General features: G+C 49.7%; 1 protein-coding gene across 4 annotated transcripts in view; it reads left to right on the forward strand.

The window, feature by feature from the left end:
- Positions 1 to 17,794, forward strand: part of NR6A1 (nuclear receptor subfamily 6 group A member 1) — a 67,572-nt gene that overhangs the window by 33,162 nt on the left and 16,616 nt on the right. The window contains exon 1 of one of the 4 annotated variants that reach the window (XM_079324382.1): positions 14,469 to 14,590. The exons of the other annotated variants lie outside the window; for them this stretch is intronic. Coding sequence (XP_079180508.1) covers positions 14,563 to 14,590 — 28 coding nt within the window. The 5' untranslated portion in view covers positions 14,469 to 14,562. Of the gene's footprint in view, positions 1 to 14,468; positions 14,591 to 17,794 lie in introns of those variants that run through there. 4 annotated transcript variants of the gene reach the window in all.

A 17,794-nucleotide genomic window follows, 5' to 3' on the forward strand; every position in this document is an offset into this window, starting at 1 on the left:
TTATGAAGCCTCACAACAAAACATCAGGAGCAGCACCAGGGAGCAGCTGTGGCAGGAGGGACACCTGGATTTGGAGGGGCTGGTCCAAAGGAGCCATCCTGGTGTCTGCACATTCCCTGATCCCTGCACATTCCCTGATCCCTGTGCATTCCCTGATCCGTGTGCATTCCCTGATCCCTGTGCATTCCCTGATCCCTGTGCATGGGGAGGCTGCAGCTCTGCCCACAGAGACCTGGCTGCACATTCCCTGATCCCCATGCAGAGAGAGGCCCTGACAAACATCACTGGTTGCATTCCTGTTCCTCTGTGTGTATGGTTTCCTGTAAAAGTGCAATTCCCTGGGCCTCCTGGAGTATTCCATTCACTGCTGTGAGTGTGTGTTGTGTGTGCACCCCAGGACAGTGGCTGGTGCTGCAGTGTGGCACAGACAGGCTCTGCTGTGCAAAGCCAGTTGTCCCCACCACGCTGAAAATGAGGGAGCAGCTCAAATTCTCTCACTTGGGGAGTAAACACAAGGGAGAAATCAAGGCACAAGACCAAAACTGAGTAAGAAGTCAGTAGAAGAGCCAGAAGCAGGGCCTGCTAACTGTGTGCATTATTTGTTTTTTAGGCTATGCTGGCAGTGTTAATCACAGGAGGATTGGCTCAGTTTGCAGACTGGGGCTATGAAATATGCATGCCAGTGCTGCAGCAATCAGGGAGCAGCGCTGCAGGTTAGCACTCTGGCAGGGTCCCTGGCTGCCTGCTGCTTCGGTGCCTGTCACCTTCTGTAGTCATCAAGTGCATAAAGAATTTTTGTCATGCTGCTTCATGAATGAAGCCTGTGCTCCTAAAGAGCATAAGAATTAGCTCTGAAGTGTGCATTAGCACACAGCCGAGGATGTTGAAAATCATAAAAACTAAAATACACATGCACTCCATTTTCTCTTAGCCTGACTCTGAGTGGAGTCAGTCTGGGTTTAGTTTGTCATGGTTTTTTTTTTTTTCACCCTGGCTGCTGTTAAAATGCTTGGGACTCTGGAGAGCTACCAGCCCTTTGCTTTTAGCATCATTCAAAAATCTTCCATTTAGAGACCATTCTGATATCTTGGTGGTTTTTTTTCTTCGTCGTCTTTTTTTAACTACTAAGGAAATTTGCATGAAAATGGAATCATTGTTTCTGAAGAGTTCCATCTGCTCCTGCTGCTTATTCTGGAGCTGAAGTCATAATCCTCCGTTTGTGAAATTTCCCATTGAAGAGATTTTTTGGCTTGTTGTAGTTTCAGCACAAAATTTCAGAACAGAGGAAATATAGATGCTTCACGTAGGGGAAAAAATTAAAAAATAAAAACCTTGAAGATGACATCAGAACTGCCAGTATATCTGCAGTCAATACTGTGTAATTCCTTAGGGACTGAGGGAGTAGGAAATAGGACAGTGCATGAGGTGTGCAGGGCTTGGGGTGGGAAAATGCATTTCCTCACAGCATCTGAGCTTTGGCTGGGGGTAATGAAGGAATTGTAATCTTCTGGGTGGCTCAATAAATAGGATTCCTTTTGGTGGAAGTGAAAGGGCAGGAGTGGTTCAGGGCAGGAACGCTCAGAGCAGCCAGAAACGAGCAAAAAGAGCTTTGGCCAGGATGGAACTGCCAGTGGGGATCCATGGGATGGATATTCATGTGGCCACTCTCACAGCCCTGTATCTGCTTCCCAGGAATATTCTGAGAGCAAGAACAGGAATTTTGTTGTTCTAATCCCTTCTCTTCCTGTGTTTACTTACATTTATGTGCAATGTCGTGCCTGTGTGTTAAAACTGGACACATCCAGGGAAGCAGTCGGGAACAGAGAATCCCGTGGGCTGGGAGCTGCTCGGACCTCGGGCAGAAATGCTGTGGGAAACTGGGTCGGGATGGGATGGGATGGGATGGGATGGGATGGGATGGGATGGGATGGGATGGGATGGGATGGGATGGGATGGGATGGGATGGGATGGGATGGCGTGCAGGGCTCCCTCCTCCTGCTCCCAAAGATATTCCAGGAGAATTAGTGACCTCCTTTTGCATCCTCGTTTACGGGATTGTTTCCCGCACCACGTGAAGAGCATTGCATATGCATGAACCGGGCTGTGCTTAAAGTAGGTAATGCACGGTTCTGCTCGGGAAAGGCAGCGATTTTCGCTGTTAATTAGCCGGTGCTGTGCACGTGTGTCCCTGCTGCAGTGCCTGTGCTCGGGAGCTGCCCCGTTAACCCTTCCCGGTGCTGGCGGTTCTCCTCCATCTCTGAACTCACACATCCCTCCTGCCCCGTCTCCTTCCCCGTGTGATTCCATCGCGCTGCGTTTCTCCTCCACCGGAGCTCCGGCAGGGTTTGGGTCAGTGCACAGCGTGGGTTGGAGCCTCTCTGATCACCTCAGTGATGGTCTGGCTCCGGCCCCATGGCTGGGGGCAGGGGTGGCACCCACCAGGCACGGCCAAGGGGTCCAGAGGTGCCCAGCCCGACCCTCACTGGGCTGCCCCTGCACGGCCCTCCCTGCCTTGTCTTCACTTCTCCCTGTCTGTTGGCTGCTGAACTCTCCCTCTTTGTAAAATCTCTTAAATGTACTATCCCTTCCTAGGAATTGACTCCTGGACATGTCAGTCCACAGCTCTGTCTGCAGCTCGAGCATAACCATTAGCAGCTATTGAACTTTATATACAAATCAGAGGTATAATTTACCTCTTTGGGGACAAAGGGTGGCTGATACCAACACACCAGCTTCGAGTGCAGCCGTGCTCTCTGAGCTCCACAGGAAATACACTTAACTAAACACAGTTGTAATTGCATGCAGATTCCAACCTCTGTTTTCTTGCTGTTCTGTACCACAGTACTGCTCAAGTACCAGGGGTTTAGGAAAGCCTGGCCACCTAGACCTCATCCCAATCAGTCTTGCTCCCTTATTGCCAGCTGCTTATCTTCTCTCTTATCTGTCCCTGGCCTTCAGAGCCTTTCAAAGAGATAATTTTGGTCTGCTGGTCAGGTCAAAGCTGCTCTCTTGTGCAGGTGAGGCACTGTTCAGCTGCTCCAGGGGTTCAGGTTTGGCTGGGAGAGCCCCTCCTGCTCTGCCTGAAGGTCAGCTTTTCATCCAGGAACTCCCATGGAATCCACAGCTCTCACCATCAAACCCCTCTGTGCTGTGGTGCCTTCCAGAGGCTTGTCTGGAGCTGGGGACAGGACACTGGGGAAGGCACCAAACTCCTGGCTCAAGGCAGAGCTCTTGCACTGACAGGCACAGACCCTGACATCCCAAAAATTCATTAGTTGGACACAGATTGTGATAATAGATATGGGCAGAGGATAATGGACTGTATTCTGTTGGATATTGAATGCTCTCAGAGGAGAAGCTGGTGCTGGGCTCCAAGAATAAAGAAATACTAGAAAATTTATATCTACATACTGTTCTGAAAAATGTAACCTCACTATCTCAAGGGGGAAAGCCTGTGCTAAAGTTTGTTATCACTTTAAGTACCTTCAGTTTTGAGGAAGGGTGCTTTTCATTTATCTGACAACAGCAGGAAAGCATTTTTCAGATCTGTCAGGTCAGCTTGTCTTTGTTTTGAGCTGCAGGTGAGGCTGTGTCACAGGCTGGTCTGGGGCTTTGCTCTCTGGCCTCTAGAGCTGCCCCCAGAACTGTGTGAGCTGCAGTAGCATGTGCACATCCTTCCAAACATAGCTGTGTGTGTTACTGCAGCATACAGATCCTTTGTTATTTTTCTTTTTAAAACAATTCCATTCTTTATTTCTGTGTGCAGAAACACAGAGACTCACATGTATGACCCGAGCACAAATTCTGCACAGCTACAGCCAAGTTCCAAATGAGACTAGAAATTACATGTAGCTCTGTGATTTAATTTTCTCTGACATATTGAGTCTATGTTTTAGCCTACAGAACTCCACAGCTGTGCCCTAATTCTCTTTTCCTTGTGATCTCAACATTGCTGCCTTTTAAGGCATTGCTATTCTTGGATCTCAGCAGGACACCATGTTAGACTGTCACCCTGCTCGCTGCACTGCCAGTGCAGAAAGCAGCTTCTCCCTGGCCCTGCACAGAATCTGTGCAAGAAAACTTCGGGGCAATTCAGTGGGTGGATGAGACTAGATCAGAGTGCTTTATATCCTGTCCTAGTGTGTATTGAGCTGAGGGTGTACAGTTCTTCTGTGATTGCTGTCTCAGGCCATGAGGAAAATGTTTATGTTTTGTTACAAATAACAAGCAATAATGCAATTAGTTTTTGACAAGACTCACACAGGAAAAGCTGGATATCTTTTGCTTTAAATGAAGGGTTGCTGCCCTGTGGGTATTTATGTTCTGTTTTAAGTGATATTCATACCTCCAGAACTCATAAGTCCAATTCCTGATTTAACCAAATACTGAGTCTGTATAACCCCGGTGTGGCCCTTATCTAACATCTTACATTTGCTCCTGTAGACACAGTGCAAGTTTAGCAGTTTGCTAAATTTGGTGTAGGAACTCTCTCAGATTTGGGCTGTTCTGACACACGATGTGGCACCTCACGGTGAGATCCTGGATCTGAGCATCTGGGGTGTATCCTGTGAGTAGCAGGGGCTGTTTTCAGGAGTGCTGCAGAGTCATCACAACACAGCACAAAGAGCCCCATAGTTCTGCTGATAAGATGCCTGGTGCTGAGCACTGGGAGTTTTCTATTTGCCTTGTTTTCAAGATGCATGATAAAAGCCCTAATGCAGATTTTAATTTTTAACTTCTAAAAAACCGCGTGGGATTATCTTGGGTGAGCAGCACGAACATATCACGCCATTGGAATGTCAAAAATTTAATGCAGAAATCCAGGCGCTGTTGTTGGGGCAGATCATTTTAATTTCAAATCTGAATCTCACATGTTTGCTCTCGAGCCCTCTCGCATTTCCTCGCGTTGTGGAGGATCCCTCTGGCTAAACCCGCTGTGCTGGGGAGGATTTATGGCCAGCCAGGCTGCAGGGAGCAGGGCAGCTCTGTCTGTCTGTCTGTCTGTCTGTCCTGCACACACAGACATGCTGTGAGTGGGGCCTCGGCTGCTCTGCTGGCTTTGGTTTGGCTCCTTTGCCGTTTTCCCATTCCCAAAGCCGGGAGAAGCAGGGCAGCCGTGGGGGTTCCTGCAGTTTGGTTTCTGTGGAGCTGCACTGGGAGCTGTGGTTCCCGCAGAGAGCAGCTCAGGACAGCCTTAATGAGGGGAAATCAACCCCCCTAATTCGGGGCAGTCACGGGGAGAGGTGGATTCCTCAGGCAGGCAATTTAGAGGCGTCTGTTAAGGACTAATCACGGTCCTAACACGGGGCTGCTCCCAGCACGAGGTTCCTGCACAAGGAATTCAGGAATTCCCACCAGAGGCAGCTGGGAAGAGATGCTGCTCTGTGCCACTGTGCAGAGGAGCTTGGAGCCTCCTTACTCACATGAAATTTGGCAATCTCGATGCCCTTGGTTCCAGGTCTGGTGTCTTGTTGCTTTTGGTCCCCCTAAATCCTCTGTTTCAGCGATTCCTGTGGCATAACTCACTGCTGCTGTTGGATATCCTGTGAAAAACCTTCACTGAAAAGCCTCTTCCATCACTGTGCTCCAGCACAGCATCATCTCACACTCTGCTTTTCCAGCACTCTGCTCTGGTCGTGCAGCTCTGGTCCCTTCTCTGTTCTCATGCCTTAATGAGCCCGAGGTTTGTGGTCGGGGCTGCTGACAGGAAAGAGAAAGGGGAAAATAAAAATGAGCATAGGGAAGTGTTGTGGGAAGAGCTTTCCACAGCATTCATGGGATTTAATGTCCTGAGGACACAGTCAGAGGAATTCAAAGGAATAAAATCTCTATGACAAATCGTAGAATTGTTGCATTGCATTTAATGTATTTTAATTGACTCTGGTTTTGTCCCCCGTTGGTTTTATAGTGCTGTCATCTGGAAGACAAAGTGTAGAGCTGTGCTTTCCCAGCAGAGCTGTGCCTGTGTCTGCACTGGTTGGGTCTAGAAGGCCAGACTTGGTGTGAGCTGGATAATTATCCTGTAAATGCACCAGAACAAATGTAGGTTTGAGGAATCTCTTGAAATGTGAGTAAAGTATTGACTAGATACCAATTAAGTGAGCATGAGGCTGGATCATGTGGAAAATAGCATGTAAAGATGTAGGTAGACTATATTGTGAGACATACATACATCAGGATCAACTTCATTTCCAAAAAATTAGTTCCCCATGTGGAAAAGTTCTTGACTCCAGAGCAGACACTTGGCACAGAGCAGATCCTCTGCTGCTTCAGCTGGGGAAGTAGCTGGTAATTAGAGGCTCATCTTCTGTGAATCACCACAAAAGAAAATGAGGGCACAGTTTCTGAATGGGCTTGATGAAAAAACAGAGGGATATTGGGATTAGAGACTCATGGTTTCTCCTCTGGGTTTGAAGAAGAGTGTGATTTGTCATGAGTTGCATTGTTGGTGCACCCTGCCTGATCCTCTTCCTGTCTGCTCAGTTTGTCTGAAGATTGTTTGGGTTCTCTTGTTCAGGGTGATCACTTTTCTGTTCCTCCTGCTTCCCTCCCCACTTGTGAAATCAAGAGAAATTCCTTAGTACGCAGAAGACCCCGTTTATCTTTGAGCAGCTTCCTTATGTAGAATGCTTTTATGACTATAGAAATTCCATCCTGAAAATGTGCTGCAGTGCTGGGGGCTCATGTTATGAGCAGCCAGTTGTAGCTGTTACCACTGTGCAGTAGCTTTCCTCAAGTACATTATTGTATTACCATAGATTTAAATATTTGATTTACAAAATGCCGCTGCCTGGTGCTCCAGCAGTATCATATAAGACACATCACAATAGATACCGAGTGTAAAGATTGTTTTAAATGGCTTTAATACAGACAGAGGTCAGAAAAGGCAAGATAACAGCAGAAGAGGCTATGTCAAAAAGTAATTAGAGCAGGACAAATGGATTGTGCAGGCATGTCGAAGGCTGTTATTTCTGTAGGCAGTGAGTAGGAAAGGTGTTAATGTAATGTGACAGATCTGGAGCAAAAATGAGGGTGCAGGGAAAACAAATAGGAGCTGACCAATGGAATGGTTTAAATTATGAGGTTTGCTTTAACATAATTTGATTACACATGAAAGAAATGTTTAGTGTAGTTTCTTTGAAATCCTAATTGTCTTAAATACTGCATGTTCGATTCAGTCTTTACACCCAAAGCAGCAGCCCCTGTGCTGGGGCAGCCTCACTCCCTGTCAGGAATAGACATGGGAATACTTTCCCCTGTGTGGCTTCAGGAATGAAAGGAGGATGGAAGATTTTTTTTTTTTTTTTCCCCTAGTGTTTGTCTAATAAAATTGGCTCTTTGCAGTCACGTACATCTTAATTTGGAACCTCGTGCTAGCTGGGGTGGGTGGCATCTGGGCCTGGGAGCTGCTGGTACAGGTGATGTATAAATAATCCAGTTTATCAGAAGGCAAGGATGAGCATCAGGGCTAACAGGAGGAAGACAGGGAGGTAACTTTTTTTTTTTTCAGGATTCAGCTGTTGCCCCTCATTCAGAATTGGAACCAATATTAGTAGGAGGTGGAGCAGTGCAGAAATGCCCAGATTTCCAGGCTGCTCCAGAGGACTGAACAGGGCACAAAGAACTTCCCCAGCATCACTCTGCTCTGCAGAGTTGTGCTGAAATCACACGACCTGCTTACACACAAAGATTTGCCCCTGCAGCCAGGACAACCTGTGTAGCTCATGGGGACATTTTCCTCACATTTGCAACAGCAGAAACTTAAAATGATGAAAGCAGTTTTCTGGAGGAGCCCCCTCTGCAGCTTTGAGCTGGGCACTTCAAGTTATGGCTGGACAGTGGAAGGGGATGCAGAACTCATGACAAATTTTGGTCCCTTCTCCCCCTAAAACAGAGCCAGGTGTGGCACTGTGCCACTCTCCTGGGCTGGTTGCCTTCCCTTGCTGCTTTGAGGCCCTCCAGAAAGGAAGTTTAATTTACACAAGGATTTTTTGAGTATGGGGATTTCTCCTGTGCTGTTGTCCTCAATTGTCCTTGCCTTTCTATTTTCCATAGATTTTAACTTTTCATAATTTAATTTAAGCTTGAATTAATCTTAAGAAGTGATTGTTGGTTTTAGATGGTAAATCACTCAGTCTCCAAGCTGAGCTGATGGGTTTTTTTCAGTGGAATAGGTTTTTTCCTGCATGGATATATTCTTGGTTGGTTACATGGGTACAAAGGGGAAGTCTGAGGGTTTGTCAGGGTATACCAGATAGTTCCTCCATAACTTTGTTCCTCTTTTCATAAATTTTGGAAGGATATTTCAGGTCAGCTTTTCCTTTTCTTGTAAAAAGGGAAAATAGGATTACAAACTTCAACAAACTACACTGAATACTCAGAGATGATTGGGGACAGAAAGGGACATTTTAAATAAATATTCCTACTGACAGGACAGCTAATTGCAGGAGGATTAAACCCAAAGTGCCATCCAGCCCGTGAGCAGGACTTTTTAGTGCCCAGCCCCGTTCCCGCTATTCCCATCCTCGTTCCCGCTATTCCCAGCCCCTGTGTGTGTATCCAGCCCCTCTCCCGGCGTATCCAGATCCGTTCTGGTGTGCTCAGTCCCGTTCCCGGTATTCCCAGCCCCGTTCCCGGTATTCCCAGCCCCGTTCCCGCTATTCCCAGCCCCGTTCCCGGTGTGTCCAGATCCATTCCGATGTGTCCAGCCCCTGTCCCGGTATTCCCAGCCCCGTTCCCGCTATTCCCAGCCCCTCTCCCGCTATTCCCAGCCCCGTTCCCGCTATTCCCAGCCCGTCCCCGCTATTCCCAGCCCCTGTCCCGCTATTCCCAGCCCCTGTCCCGCTATTCCCAGCCCCATTCCCTCTATTCCCAGCCCCTCTCCCGCTATTCCCAGCCCCTGTCCCGGTATTCCCAGCCCCATTCCCGCTATTCCCATCCCCATTCCCGGTATTCCCATCCCCATTCCCGCTATTCCCAGCCCCTCCCCGCTATTCCCAACCCCGTTCCCGCTATTCCCAGCCCCTCCCCGCTATTCCCAGCCCCGTTCCCGGTATTCCCAGCCCGTCCCCGCCGTGTCGCTCGCCTGTCCCCGGTCGGCTGCTGCCCTCTCCCGTCCAGCGCACGGACCCGCCCGTATCCCACAGGAGCCCCGAGCTCAGCACGCCTTAAACCGGCTCCAAAGCCCACGGAAGCGGATCCGTGGATGTTTCCTCCCTTCCGACACGATGGAAGCGTTTCTGTGCCCGGGGATGCTCGGCTGCGCTCGGCATCGCGGCGCCTCCCGTCCCTCTGCAGTCTCACCTGTGTAAGAGGCACCCAGAGCCAGGGCGTTCCCAAAAAGGACTTTCCCAGCACCTAATGATCCAAAGAAACCCCAAAGCTGCTGCAGTCCCAGCAATGTGCTGGCTGCAGTTGTAATTCTGAAAGTTTTTTCGTTTTCGTTTTGCCATCTGAATTGAAATTTGAGAAAATGTCCTCCCTGTTTGTTTGGTTTTCCCTGAGTGTACAAAAAATTGCTGCTCACCACCAAGCTGGAATTTATAAATACTGTTCAAAACTATAATAACTACAGTTGTAATAACAAACTTGGTCTGTTGTTGCTATCATTAAAAACACCAGCAACTGCAGCAGGCTGGTGTAGCTGTGTGATTGCAGTTTGTGTAACTCTGGCATTAAGTCATCTTTTGGCTTTTCAATTTATCCCTTTAATGCACAGAATTTTCCCACCTCTTCAAATCTGGGAGATACTCTACCTCCTGGCCTACAGGCCTCTCCTCTATTTCTACATCATCTCCTGCCCAGGTTTGGATGAAGGAATTTGGGCTCATTTATGTCCCTGCTGGTTCTGTAGGGAGGACAGAGCCCCACTGCTGCATCTGCTGTGGGCTCTGTGCCTGAGTATCGAGCCCTGGGACAAACAGCTGCCCACAGGAGGAGGTGCAAGGGCCAGACCTTGCTCCAGCCATGCAGTGCTCAGGGCTCTGTGGGGCTCTCTCTGGTGACAGGGACCCAGCCCAAGGACTCCCCGTGTTTTCCTGTACGATCCGATGCTGTGTGACCTCATTTGGTTACTGGGAGTTACAGGAGATGCACTCTTGGAATGGATGGAGCCATCCCATAGGAAGGGGATGGAGCTCGATTGCCTCCTCATAGAAATGTAAAGCTTCTCCCTTTGCAATTCCCCTTTCTTGTACTTTCCCACTAAGGCAGTAAAACCATATACTTCCCATGCCTACAGTCCCATTTGTTTTCCTTTTTTCCTCTGAAGGCGACCTCTCTGAGGAGCCCTGAACCTCCCCCTGCCTGTCCCTGTCACACAGAGCTGCTCTCTGCTGTTTGTCACCCACCAAGCGAGGTGCAGTGAATTCCTCGTGGAACCTCTCAGTTGGCTGGGATGGCAAATTCGGTAGCCAGGCAAATAGAAATATAAATAAACAGATAAAACTGGAAATTGATAGAAAGGTTCAATTTACACAACGACCTAACAAACTAGTAAGAAGGAGAAGATTGCTTAATTTTATGTGCACCAAGTGACCACCTTCACCAGAATTATTAACACCACGTTCCTGGTGTGTTTAACACCAGGGAGGAGAGGAATTACCCAATCTGTTGTTAAACCATTATCACAGAACAGCTCAGACATCAGGTGGATGCTTATTATCATTCCTTGCAGTTCCTTCCATAGCTCTTCTAAGCAATTTTATATCAATTTTTAAAATTTTTCTCTGAAATAGCTGCATGCATAGTGAGTGGAATAGATATTTTGGGGAAAAACACACTGTGTTTACCTCCAAGCAATTCTCTCACTGCAAAGGAGTAATGTCCACAGTACTGAGGGTGTTGAGATGTGTTAATCTGAATTTTTATCACTTACCCAGCTACATTTTCAGACCAGGCTGGTTCTGGTCTCGTTCCCCTGGTCCCATAGGCTCAGCACAGTGGAGCTGCTGCCAGCAGCACCATTGTTGGTAAAACGAAAACTGAGCCAGGAGTCGGGTGTTTCCTTAGGATCTGTTTGTTGCCTGAAATCAAATCCCCCCCAGTGCCGCAGTTTGGTCCGTGGCCAGCTCAGTGGTGTCGCAGCCCCGGGGTGTCGCAGAGATGTGCTGGGTTTTGTTATCCGCAGCCCAGACTTTGTTCCTGCCACAAAGGGGCTGATGGCTCAAACTGCGGGGACACAACAGAGCCCCGATTGTCATGAAAATGGGCAAAGCCTGCCCGCTGCACGGGGAATTGTGGAGCTGTGGCCGTGGGTGGGAGAGCAGGAGCTCAAGGAAGGGCTGTCCCTGTCCTGCCAGCCCCGCTCTGCCCGAATTTGGGGTTTTCAGCAGAGTTTTGGGGATTGGCTGTGGCAAGTGATGGTGTTGGCAGAGTGTGTCCTGGGAGAGCTGTGCTGGCCTGGCACTGCTCAATCCTTTTGGTACTGGCTCATGACACTACTTCATCTCCATATTTCTGAAAAAGTCCCATCTTTTGAGAGTTCCTTCTCTTTGGAGTGGTGATCTCATGGCACATGACCAGGGAGCACCCGGGGAGAGGGGCAGTCCCTCCTCTTGCTTCCTGTGCCTGTCCCTTATGGCTTTAACATCAGGACAATAAATCCCTTGCAGGCAGGCAGCAAGTGCCACTTGCCCACTTTTTGGCAATGCTTTTGGCTTTTACTGTTATGAGCTGGTGTCATTATAAAATCTTAGATGTTGGTTACAGTAGCATCAGTAGGAATTGGCTGATACAGGTTAAAATAAGAACCAGCTACTTTATTTTTCTTTTGCCCAGACTTGCAGCATGGCTGTTTGGGTTGGACAACAGAACTCATTTTTCCTGTCTCTTTGCCTGTCCTCTGCCCATTCTCAGTTGGCCTGTGATTTTACAGAATAGTTTCAGATCTCTGCAATTATTTTCTGCCCTTAAGGATTTATTATGGATAAACTGACAAGTGTATTTAATGTGGGTTTTGAATAATTTGGAAGATTTGGGTTGTTTGGGCAAATATCATTTTCCCCAGCCAGGTTTTGTCTATAATTGCAGTTTCAGGTTTGTTTTGGGTTTGGTTTTTTTTTTGGTGTGTCTGTGTTTTGGGTCTGAACAGCAGTTGTGGGAGCAACTTTGTGTTATCTCGAGATTAGGTTGCTTCATTTCAGCCTGCTGTGTCCACAGCACACTGCAGCTTTACAAAATAACCACTCTGCATTCTGGTCACACTTCTCCGAGGGGTGCCGGGAGCCAGCCAAGGGCTCGCATGGGATGAAGAATGTGGAGCTCTGGGAGCAGCACAATTGCAAACAGCTGTGTCAATAGTGCAGCAGGCCTGCCTTACCTTGGCCATGCGCTGGCCCTGGTGGAAAAGGGGAGGTGAGACCCACGAGGGGCTGCTGGGCTGACAGGGAACTGCACAGGTTTATTTACAGCATCAGCAGAGCAGGGTGGGCTTGCCACAGTTTGCTCCTGCAAGTGCACCTGCTGTGCAGAAATGCTGGGTTAAAAACAGGGTTATGAGTAGGGAGAATCATGGAAGGGTTGGAGTTGGGGTTGGTGGCCAGATCCCCTCCCAGGCAGGGTCAGCTGGAGCAGGGGGCCCAGGCTGCCAGGAGGACAACACTGAGCTCTGCCCTGCATGCTCACGAGGTTACTTGCATTGCTGGATGTCACCAGAAAGCAATAAAATTTCAGGCTTGGGATGGAGTGAAATATGACCTCTTTTGTTGCCTCTGTGCCTTGTTTATTCTCAGACAGCCGTTTCTCAGAGCGCAGTTGGGTGCTGCGCTCCTCGGGATGGGGAGCAGAAGCAAACTGTGGCTTTTGAGCAGAGCCAGTTTTGAGACATCTGGGGGACAGGTTGGATTGGGCATCAGAAGAAATACTCTTGAGCCTTCCCTTAAATGCTGTGGTGTGGTGAGGTTTGTTTTGGGCTGCTCAAACACAGCTGAGCACCAGGACAGTTTATTGGGCACTAAGGAGCTGCACTGTAGCCCAGGCTGGGTTCATCCCAGAGGGAGGGTGAAGGGGAAGAAGAGCTTCATGAAAATATTTTCTGGTGCAGACACACACGGCTGTGTCTGACGAAGAGCTCACCATGATTCAGTACTGGCAGTGGTGCCTATTTTGAGGTGGATTTATTGTGTTTCATTTTAACTCCAGCATCTCACTTGTGCAGACCCCTGCCAGGAAGGCTCCAGTCCCCTGCCCCATAGGGATCACCACCAAAACAGCATCTGAATTCTCACCTGGGGGAACTGGGAGTCCCAGCCTGTGTTCACAGTGCTCTGCCAGGTGTGGGCATGGGAAGGGCACTGAGCATTGTGAGCTGTGCCTGTTGGCTGCTACTACCTGTGTCTGTACTGCTTTTCACTGGTGATTAAAACTGACCATAAGTTCTTGGCCAATACTTGTTATCAGTTTAAAGAAATAATTTTCACAGACTCATAAAATCTCAGAATGATTTGGGTGGAAATGACCTTAAAGCTCATCTTGTTCCACAATCTGATGTGGGCAGTGACAGCTCCCACTGGACCAGGAGGCTCCAAGCCTTGTTCAGCCTCACCTTGAACGTGTCCAGGATGGGGCAGCCACAGCTGCACTGGGCAACTTTTATTTTCATGCTGGGCATCCCTGGATTTTGTTGACGTGTGTTGGTGGTTCCTATTTCACACACGCAGTGAGCAGCTCTCAACTTTCCTGGGAGGCTGGCGAAGGATTTGTGGTGATGGCTGGTGGTCAGTGGCCAGTGGTTGGTGGTGATGGCTCATGGCAGCTGCCCAGGCCATGGCTCACAGCAGGGGCAGCGATCAGGCAGTCTGTCAGTCAGTCGGTCTGTCTGTGTGTTGGTCTGTCAGTCTGTCTGTTGGTCTGTCAATCTGTCTGTTGGTCTGTCAGTCTTCGCTCTGTTGCTCAGGCTGTCGGTCAGTTGGTGGGTCGGTCGCTTGGTCTGTCGGTTGGTCTCAGCCAGTCACTCAGGCTGTCTGTCAGTCTGTCTGTTGGTCAGTCAGTCTGTCGGTTGGTCAATCAGTCTGTTGGTCAGTCTGTTGCTCAGTCAGTCTGTTGGTTGGTCAGTCAGTCTGTCGGTCGGTCAGTCAGTCTGTTGGTCAGTTGGTCTGTCGGTTGGTCAATCAGTCTGTTGGTCGGTCCCAGCTGGTCATTCAGGCTCTCTGTCAGTCGTTCACTCTGTCGGTTGCTCTGTCTGTCGGTCGGTTGGTCGCTCTGTTGGTCAATCCCAGCCGGTGGCTCAGGCTCTCTGTCGCTCTGTCGCTCTGTCGCTCAATCCCAGCCGGTGGCTCAGGCTCTCTGTCGCTCTGTCGCTCTGTCGGTCGGTCCCAGCCGGTGGCTCAGGCTCTCTGTCGCTCTGTCGGTCGGTCCCAGCCGGTGGCTCAGGCTCTCTGTCGCTCTGTCGGTCGCTCTGTCTGTCGCTCTGTCGCTCGGTGCCCGTGCCGGGCGGGCCGGTGCGGCGGGGGCGGCGCTGACATCACAGTGTCGTTAGCATAGGGCGGCCCGCGGCGGCGGCGATGGCCGAGCCGGGCTGCCCGCCCGCCGCCGCCATGAGGCGGCCCTAGGAGCCGGCCGGGGATGAAGCGGGACTCGACCTGCATGGAAGGTGAGCGGGGCCGGGCTTTGTCCGGGCGGTGCCGCTTGTCCCGGGGCCGCCGCTCCCCCGCCGGTACCGGGCCGGGGCCGCCCCGTGCGGGCGTGCGGGGCTCGGACCGCGGGCTGCGGGACCGCGGCCAGAAGGAGCCGTGCGGGCTTTTCCCCTTCTCCTGCCTTCTCACGGCTCCCGGGGCGCGGGGACCGGGCAGCGGAGCCCTGGGCTGCGAGCAGGATTATGCAATTAAAAAAAAAAAAAAAAAAAAAAAGAAGAAGGGCATTAGTTTGTTTTGTGGCTTAATTTGTTTATATTTTAAACTTCCTAATCCCTCCGACCATCTGGAGGAGCTTTTTTTAGTATGGTTAATTATGGATAGTATCGGGGTCACGGAGGCGCTCGGTAGCGCCCGCCCGCCCTCCCGGGACCGGCGCTGTCCCCCCGGTATCTGCAGCCCCTTTTCTCCTCTGTGGCTGAGGACAGCGGTAAAGCTCACCTTCAGCGTAAGGATGAAATATTTCAGGAGAGAACATTTCGTGTTTGGTAACACACGTTGGGGAAGTCGCTGTTTCGGTTGTGCCCAGGCCCTGCTCCCGCAGCCCGGACCGCTGGGGGTGGGGTTAGTTTGAGATTTTCTTAATTCAGCATCGTTCTCAGTGGTTGCACATCTAGACAGCTTCAGTAGGGCCGAGAGAATCGGTTTTAGGGTAGGTAAGTCAGGTCTTCGTCTTACCTCTTTGTAATGCATCAATTAAAAAACCCGAACCAGTCTAACAGTGTTAATTCAGAGCGCGCGGCCGCGCCGGAGCGAGGGCAGGGACCGCGCACGGAGCTTTATTTTGCTAAAATTGGATCAGCGAAAGTTGATCCCTGGAGAGAGCGACTAAACTGGGAATGGGTCTGCGGGCGAGGGCAGCGCGGCCGAGCCCCTCGTGCCTGTCCCCAGCTGCGGTCCGGCCATCGGGCACATTTTGGTGTGCGGGCTTTTGTTCCAAACTCTTTGTGCAACAACTGGCCGGAGTGAGGGACCCGTCCTGTCCCCGTCCCGCACAATGGAGCCGGGCTCGGGTCCCGCAGCGCCCCGTGTCCCGGGCAGCCCCCGCCGGGACCGGGGTCCGCGGGGCCGGGGCTCCCCTGCCCGGGAGAAGTTGCATTTCACAGATGAGTTTTTGATATGCAAATGGAGATGTGTCCCAGGCAGGGGAAGGGTGATGGGTTTCATCAGCTGCACGCTCTTGATTTATACCGAGCCGAAAAGGAGCAGCTGATGATTTCTGGGTTTTTTTTTTTTTTTTTTTTTTTAATGGAGGTTTTATTTCTCTGCTTGGGCAGAAACAGGATCAGGGTGGAGTAAAACAGTGACTTTGGGATTTCATTACTGGAAAGGGAGAGCGAGTGAAATGCACTGGCCATTCCTCTAGCGCAGCATTTCTCCTCTTTTTTTTCCAGTACTCACGTGCTGCTTTTAAAAATGAGTCTCTCTATGAGTAGAACATCTTTGTACAGTACAGAGACTAAGGTTGCAGGCTTCCTCTTTCTTTCCCCTCCTCTATTTTTTTTTTTTTTAACGGGAGGCTTGTCCATTTAAATTAACCTTTCTCCCAGCTGGGCACACAAATGTTTTTGTTTTAGTTCACAGAGGGTTAATTCTATTCAGCTCTGCCCATGGCCGGCCTGATCCGGGGCAGCACAATCTGCTCTTTGAGCCGGGCTGGCCGGGCAGGACGCGTGGGGCTGGACCCCCATCTGCGGGCCCACCAGAACCGGGACCCCCGGCCCTTTGTGCGCCGGCCCGAGCAGCGGCCAACGCTCGCAAAATTTAATCCCTGTGTTCATCGATTATAAGTTAAAAAAAAAAAAAAAAAGGCCCCTGAAGCAAAGGCGCCTGATTTGGGGGTGGGCTTGTTTGGACAATGCAGCGCTCCACAGTGAGGGCGGAGTTCTTCCAGTTCTGGGGCTTGAATTTCACAGGATGGTTTTCACGAAACTGAAAATTGACAACGAAAAGCATCGTTAGGAAAAATAAAGGGGAAAGGCAACCCCGACGCGTTTGTTTGTGTTCGAGGCATCACCAGAGGCGAGAGGAGAGCGAGATGCGGTTGGGATTTAAGTAACACATGTGTGAGATCTCCCCCTCTGCCCCCCTCCCCAAACAGCTGGTATTTAGCAGCTTGGGATTTAAACCCAGCTAAAGGGTGCTGCGGGGGGCTGCCATAGGATCAGTTAATCGAGAAGCAAATAACTGGCACACAGCTGAAAAGATGTTCAATATATTATGAATTTCTGTATTTTTTTTTCAGCTGTAAAAGATTTCCGTAGTTTTAAATTCCCGTTCTGTTGTATAAATGGGAAGTTTTGCCGGTGGCAGCTTTTTTTTTTTTTTTGCCTTCTCTCTCTTGCTTTCCAGCCAGGCCAAATCCCAGCACTGTCTGCCCCAGGGTTTGGGTGAAGGGTTGTACCTTCACTTTTGGCCTTCCTTTTGGAAATAAAGTCTTTGTTTCTGTTCCATCATAAAGCCAATATGGGAAATCCCACAAGCTGGCTGGGTTTCCAGCCAGGGTAAATCTCACAGGGAACTGTAGTTGCTGCAGAGTTTTCAGTCAGATCTCCAGGGGTGGGTGTGAGCCCTGCAGCCTGGGAAGCTGCAGATGCTGCCAGCACCTGGTCCCCTCCCAAAATGTGGCAGTGCCACTCGCCCAGGCCTGGCACAGGTGGGGCAGTGGCAAGGATGTGCTGGGTGTGTCCCCCCATGCTTTCATTTATTTGCTGTGTGCTTTAGAACTCATTCACATGCCACTGTGCTCTCTGTTTGGGTCTTTACTATGTGTTTCAGCAGCATTGTAAGGTATGGAAATTCATAGGAGTTTTCTTAAAAAATTATCAAGACTGCTCATTTTGCTGAGGGGAAAAGCCAGTTTCTTGAAAAATTAAATGTATTGCTTTTACTGTTTGTCTTATGAAACATAGATGAGGAAAGATTTTTTTCTCTTTTTTTACCCCGTCCATTCTGTGATTCTTGTGTAACATCGTCATATTCTTGGAGAATTTACATTGTATGTGGTATGAAACCTACCATGACCTCTGAAAACAATACATCCTTTAATGTGGCTTCGGGGAGGGGCTAGCGAGGGAGTAGCCATAAAAATCTTCAGGGTTCAAGATGAGGTTGAGATTTTTGTGAGTGCTTTTGTCGTAGCAGCAACTGTTTGATTTAGTGGC

The sequence above is a fragment of the Erithacus rubecula genome, assembly GCF_903797595.1.
Source record: "Erithacus rubecula genome assembly, chromosome: 21".
NCBI lineage: Eukaryota > Metazoa > Chordata > Aves > Passeriformes > Muscicapidae > Erithacus > Erithacus rubecula.